At 48.8% G+C, this 6,306-nt stretch overlaps 1 protein-coding gene across 2 annotated transcripts; it reads right to left on the bottom strand.

The window, feature by feature from the left end:
• Positions 1–2,733: 2,733 nt before the first annotated feature.
• LOC128095156 (serum amyloid A-5 protein-like) lies at positions 2,734–5,927 on the bottom strand. Of its 2 annotated transcripts, none has more exons than XR_008213172.1 (2): positions 5,686–5,786; positions 2,734–3,365 (listed from the first exon to the last, which is right to left on the bottom strand). XR_008213172.1 is itself a non-coding variant. In XM_052713891.1 (2 exons), the coding sequence occupies exons 1-2, from the start codon at positions 5,790–5,792 to the stop codon at positions 5,106–5,108; spliced, it is 246 nt and encodes an 81-aa protein (XP_052569851.1). In that variant the 5' UTR covers positions 5,793–5,927; the 3' UTR covers positions 4,976–5,105. The 2 variants fall into 2 exon arrangements, 1 of the variants encoding a protein (XP_052569851.1); XM_052713891.1 differs by lacking the exon at positions 2,734–3,365 and adding an exon at positions 4,976–5,244 and having other exon boundaries at positions 5,686–5,927.
• Positions 5,928–6,306: the final 379 nt, after the last annotated feature.

The following is a 6,306-nucleotide window of genomic DNA, read 5'->3' as shown; positions in this document are numbered from 1 at the left end:
GTTTGGATGGCACCCCTCGGGTCACTGTTTCACTCTTTCAGCAACACTTGGCTGCTGTTAGCTAGGCCAAGCACTCTGATTGGGAAATCTGCCCCAACCTGAGGTACCTCCCCTTCACTTCCCCGGAGACTCTCTGCCCTTCTTCCCTCTGCATTCTGCTCTAGGAGGCTGGCCTGCACAGATGCCCTGACTCTGCTCTGTGTCCCTTCCAGTTTAGTTTGGCCAGTGGGGAGCCCTGGCAGGAGCTGGGGGGAGGGAAGAGAGCAAGCTTTAATGATTTGTTCACATAACTCCTTCAAAGAGGGGTCACCAAAACCGAGTTTGTCCCTCATCCAAAGGGCCTAACTCATGTCATTAATGCCTGTCTGCAAAGATTTCTGCCTTTGCCTGTCTATCATTCCCCTTCGCTCTTCCCTGTCCTCCACATTGCGTACAGGGACCACCTGTCTTTAGGGTCTTGATGAGATACTGACAACCCACCCACAGTAATTTCTCTTCAGTGAATGGGCTGCCTGGCCTCATTTCTCTACACTGTCGGCACCTTGTCACCCCTTGGGGAACATTGCTGTTGCCACCTTGTCTGATTGGGTTCTTTCCTGACAGAATCCTGACAGACAGAAGCCTCTGTGATGTGGATGTCTCCCCTAGAAGTCCACATGTTAGAAATTTCATCCCCAGCTTCAGCTGGCAGTGGGCTTTGGATGTTTAGAGTTAAGTAGGGATCAGAAAAGGTCATAAAGATAGGACCCCATGATGGCTTTAATGTCTTTGTGAGAAGAGGAAGGGACCTGAACTACCAGACCTGATCTGTCTCTCGGTGTGGTGTTCTCAGAGGGGATGAGATACAAGACCCTCACCAGGGATCAGATTCCACCCTTGGACTTCCCAGCCTGGAGCATCATGAGTTAAATACACTTCTACATTTTATAAAGTTTCCAGAGGGTAATATTATATACAGCAACAGAAGCACACTAAGATTTACTTACTTAAACTAGAAGATTTATTTCATTGTTTATTTTTATGTGTACATCTGAGATCATGCCATGGTGTCACCCACATCTAGGGAGAAACTTTCCCTCTTCTTCTCTGGAAACTTCCTTAGAGACACATTTAAAACTGTGCCTCACTAATGCCTGAAACAGGTTCATTTTCTCCTTTGTTATTACTTTATTTTTAATTACATGGATGTGGGAGAACACATGAATGCAGCTTCCCACTGAGGTCAGAGGGGAAGCCAGATCCTCTGGAGCTAGAATCACAGGTGGTTCTGAGCCTCCCAATGTGGTGCTGGGAACCAAACTCAGGTCTTCTGGAAGAGCAACACACTACATTCTTAAGCACTGAGCCATCTCTCCAGACCCCAGCATTTTTTATTGGTGGCCATTGTATGTGTGGCACACACCACCACACAGCTGTGGAGATCCAAGGGTATCTAGTGGGGTCAGTTCTCCTCTTCCACCTGTGCATGGGCTCTGGGGATCGAACTCAGGCTGTGAGACTTGTGTGCCAGGAATCTTCATCTGCTCATCCATCCAACCTGCTCTTCTTCTTTTTAAAGTAATATTTTTATGAAATCTTTGAGAATTTCACAGAATTTATTTGATCATATCCCCCCCCAGCTTCTCCCAGATCCACCTCCCACCTCCCTGTGCACCCATCTCCACTCTCTCTCTCTCTTTAAAGTCACCAAGTCCCGTTTGTGTCCTCCAAATCTCAGATGTGTGTTCTTCCACCTACCATGGTTCACACCCTCAGAGAAAACTGACTGCCCCCTCCCCCTTGAAAGTTACCCCCCACCTGTTGTGCCTTCCTATCCCTCCCTCTGTGGGAATTCTAACTGAAACACAAATTCAGAGATAACATCCACAGAAGAGATAAAGCATGTGATGTTTGCCTTTCTGAGTCCAGGTTAGCTCCCTTGGGATGATTGTTTACAATGCCATCATTTACCTGAAATGTTTTTGTTTTTGAGGCATCAACTATCAAAGGCTGATCTACAACTCCCTAGGTATCCAAGAATGACTTTGAACTTCTGATCTTCCTGCTTGCACCTCTTAAGAGACACTAAACTGCTGCGGGTCACAGGAATATATCATAAGAACTCAGCTGGTTATGGCAAATGGTTATACCTGGAGGGATCAGGGAATTCCTCCAGAGGAAGAAGCCAAATTCCAAGGAGCTTTTGGTGTTATTTGACTTGTTATATATCAGCTGTCTTCTGTTATGAAAATCATGTGTGCCTTCATAGTTTTCCCAATTGATTTTTCCCTAAGAAGGGCTAACAGTGTGGACTGATCACTCTCTGGACATACACATTTCAGGTATTTGGAGAACAGCCTCAGGAAAGGCTTTCTCTGGAATCAGGTATCTCCCTTAGCCACTTTCAAGGACTACAGGACTGCATGCTTGCTCTTGGCTGTTTGTCTAGAATAGGATGGGAATTTTGTAGGAAGTACTATCTGTAGTCATGTGCACATTTACTAAGTTCATGTGCCTCTGGAGACACACTGAGTGTCCACTTACACTCTGAGACTGGGGAATTTGCTGTCTGTGAATTCCCTCTGTGGAGCACACTCTCTGGAAATCCTGATCCCTCTGGATCAGCATCAGCAATACAGGCTGGACCTTGTCAACTGTGTCTAAAGATCCCTCAGAGGGTGCCAAGTGAACAGTGTAGAATTGGGAAGCCACAGAAAGCCACACTCTTGCCCTGACTCATTTGTAGTTTTTAAAGGTGTGTCTGCACCCTACAGGTATGTGGCCTCTGCTCAGAGGGTGTCCCTGGAACAGTGAAATGTGTGTGGTGATATTTTGTTTGTACTCCTAACAAATAAAATGGACCTGAAGATCAGAGGGCAAAGACAGCCACTAGATCAGTCATAGAGACCAGGCAGTGGTGGCACACACCTTTAATCCCAGCACTTGGATATCATGCCTTTGCTCCCAGTGTTTGGTAAGAACATAAGCCATTAATCCCACCACTAGGAAGGATGAGACAGGAAGTGATGTGACTGGGCAGAGAAAGGCACAGAAGGCAGGAGGAGACAGGAACTCACGCAGCTCCTTTAACTGAGGACTCGGGGGCATTCAGTCTGAGGATCCATAGAGACAGGATCTTCCCCTTTCGGCTGAGGAGTTGGCGAGGTGAGAAGTGGCTGTGGCCTGTTTCCTCTGATCTTTCAGCATTTACCCCAACATCAGGCTCCGGGTTTTTATTATAAGATCAATTAGGATTTGTTCAACAAATGTGCCCATCATCTCTGACGACTTCTTACCTTGTATGGCTTCCTTGAAGAACGGATACCAGCCATCACCACCGACTCCCGTGAATAAAGAGCAAAAGAATTGTGGCTAGCCTCATGGTGCTGCAGGATCAGAAATAGCAGTCAAAACAGACCCACACCTTCAATCCCAGAACTCCAAGGCAGAGACAGGTGGATGCCTTATTCTGAGGCCAACCTGGTCTACTAGGCAAATTCTAGACCAGCCAAGGCTACATAGATGAGCCTTGTCTCAAACAAAGACAGACCCACACTCTGACTGGTACAGACAATCTGACCTGCATTCTTTCTTCATCTCCGAATCTCTGCTGCAAGGACAAGAATAACGGACTTTAGGACTCTCTGCCAGATCACTGCATAACCAAGAGTTCCAGGGAATTGCTGGCTTGCAGCCCATTTGTACCTAGTGAAGCTGACTAAAGCTGATCAACTAGCCTTTTCCGAGTCCCTCTTCCACTTAGCTCAGACCCCAAAGACACAGAAATGCTGGAACTGGAAGTCAAGCAATAGTCCACATTCCCAGAGTGTCTGCAACCATGGCTTCCATCCCCAGCACAACCACACAAAGCTAGCCCAGCAGCATAGGCTTGTATTCCCAGCACTCGGGAGGTGGAGGCAGACGGATCAGAAGTTTAAGGTCAGCCGGGCGGTGGTGGCGCACGCCTTTAATCCCAGCACTCGGGAGGCAGAGCCAGGCGGATCTCTGTGAGTTCGAGGCCAGCCTGGGCTACTAAGTGAGTTCCAGGAAAGGCGCAAAACTACACAGAGAAACCCTGTCTCGAAAAACCAAAAAAAAAAAAAAGAAGTTTAAGGTCATCCATGGCTACAAAGCTGGTTCCAGGCCAGTGTGGGCGACATGAGTCCCTATCTCTAGAGAGCAAACCATCAGAAAATATGATTGTTCCCCCACTAGAACTTACCAACCGTATATGAAATGGGATCTCAGGAGTACAGCGAGAGCAGCACTCCCTGGAAAAGAGTGCCAGCTCTGTCCCTTTCTCTAGCTGAGGTCCCAGAGGAGGTAGGGCTGCTAGGACCTTGCTGCCATGGAGCAGCTGCTCTCTCTCTACTTAACATTGGTGAGAAGAGAGCTGTTAAATCCAACAAGCTTTGTCAGAATCCGTCTTGCTGAATCCTTCCTAGTAAATAAACAGTTACGGACTGGGGCTATAGTTCAGTAGTAGAGTGCTTGTCTAGCATGTGTGAGGCCCTGAGTTCAATGTCCTGCACGGGAGAGAGAGAGAGAGAGAGAGAGAGAGAGAGAGAGAAGGAGGGAAGGAAAGGGGGAAGGGAGGGAGGGAGGGATAGAGATAGAGAATGTGTATTTGAGACAGAGGATCAAAACGGCAGTCTCTGAGGCAGAATCACCACGGCAGTCTTCACACAGTTGTCCCTGTCCACAGAGGCAGAGAAATATCAGACTAATGCCATGAGAGAGGAGAAAGTGCTGGAACAGTAGGCACAGAGGGTGGAGGTCACGACATGGAAAGGTCTGAAAACAGTATCTCTGTAACTTCAGGGACTTGAATTGTCACGTGAGCCTGAATGGGGAATGGGGCCGTCATCAAGAGCTATCTCTCTATGTAACTTCTGAGAACATCAGTCCTAAGCCTAAATATTCTATTCCAGACTGTGTTTAGTATTGACCCTTTATACCACACAGCTCCACCCACTAAAACACAATGACAGGAAACTTCATCTCTTATGAATTTATTACATGTGCACTGTATGCCCTCCACACCCACAGTGGACACTAAAGTGAAGAACCCCATATCCTGACCCCAGACCCCACAGCACAGCTTCCTGAGGCAGTAAGGAGGATGCTCAGTATTCGTCAGGCAGTCTTGCAGGTCTGTAGTGATTGGGGTCCTTGCCACTGAGGCCCCATCTGTTGGCTTCCTCGTCAGCCATAGTATCCTCATGTCCACGGCCCATGAGACTCTGAATGCCCTCTCTTGCATCACTAGGAGAAGCAGACATGGAGGAGATCTATCACCAAGCTTCATCGCCACAGTCGACACCCCCAGTTCTCTCATTTGCATGGAATGGCTTTAGGAGGAAACTAGGAAGGGCCAGGAAAGAGGGCCTGAAACAGTGACCCTGCCAAGCCCAGCAACGCTTAGGCCAGTCTGGCCACCCTACACTGAATGACCATCACCAGACAGGCAGGGATGAGTCACTCCCTGTCTGCATTTGGAAACAGGCCTACCCAGCATGAGCTGAGTGCTGGCTCTGCCCACAGCCCAGGATCCACACTGAGCATGAATGGAGGAAGTAACTGCATGAGCAGGAGGGGGAGGGGCCACAGATTGGCATGACCTTCTCTGGGGCTCATCTGCCCCTGGTCTCCTAGCACAGTCAATACCTTCTAACCAGGCCCAGTGTCCCAACGGTCTATGTTTACCTGATGACTTCAGCAACCCAGTCTCTCCCAGGACCCCTTTGGGCAGCATCATAGTTCCCTCTGGCATGGAAGTATTTGTCTGAATCTTTCCAGTTGGCCTCCTTCATGTCAGAGTAGGCTTGTCACATGTCCCCAGCCCCTGGGTGGGAAAGACAACATGAGAGGAAGACAGAGATGGAAAAACTCATGGCTTGAGCCTGTGGTCAGAGCAGCCTGAGACATGGTGGAGAAGAACATTTTCTAACCCTAGTCGGTCTCTCCAGGTTACTACTGAGAGTTCTTAGAAGGTGCTCCTATGAGAGCTGGTGCCGCACCCACCCCCATGGGAGAGATGGCCCCGCCTCTGGCAAGGGAGAGCTGGCTCAGATGGCATGGCTTAGGAGTGCTGGCTCTGACCCTTCCCTAAGGGGGTGGTTCCAGTGACCCAGACTGACCAGCTCATCTACCATCCAGACCCACCTGCCGGGCCTTGGGTTGGCCCACCCTAGTAGCTGCCCCATCTATGACCTGCTGGAGAGCACAAGGACACTGGACCTTCAGAACAATGACTGCAGGATCTCCATGACTCGGGGCAACAACAGGATGACCAAGAGGAGTTTGGTATAATCAATGTAGATTCAG

The sequence above is a fragment of the Peromyscus californicus genome, unplaced genomic scaffold (assembly GCF_007827085.1).
Source record: "Peromyscus californicus insignis strain IS unplaced genomic scaffold, ASM782708v3 Scaffold_4__1_contigs__length_199733344, whole genome shotgun sequence".
Lineage (NCBI taxonomy): Eukaryota > Metazoa > Chordata > Mammalia > Rodentia > Cricetidae > Peromyscus > Peromyscus californicus.
The sequence above is the reverse complement of the archived record's forward strand: the minus strand, read 5'-3'. Positions and strand labels throughout refer to the sequence as shown.

What these genes read in the sequence shown, in the direction of transcription:
- LOC128095156 (XM_052713891.1), bottom strand. Translation starts at nt 5,792, where the DNA reads ATGAAGGAGGCCAACTGGAAAGATTCAGACAAATACTTCCATGCCAGA. An exon ending in TGGGTTGCTGAAGTCATCAG is followed by an intron (nt 5,245 to 5,685) that starts GTAAACATAGAC and finishes TGCTTCTCCTAG; the next exon opens with TGATGCAAGAGAGGGCATTC.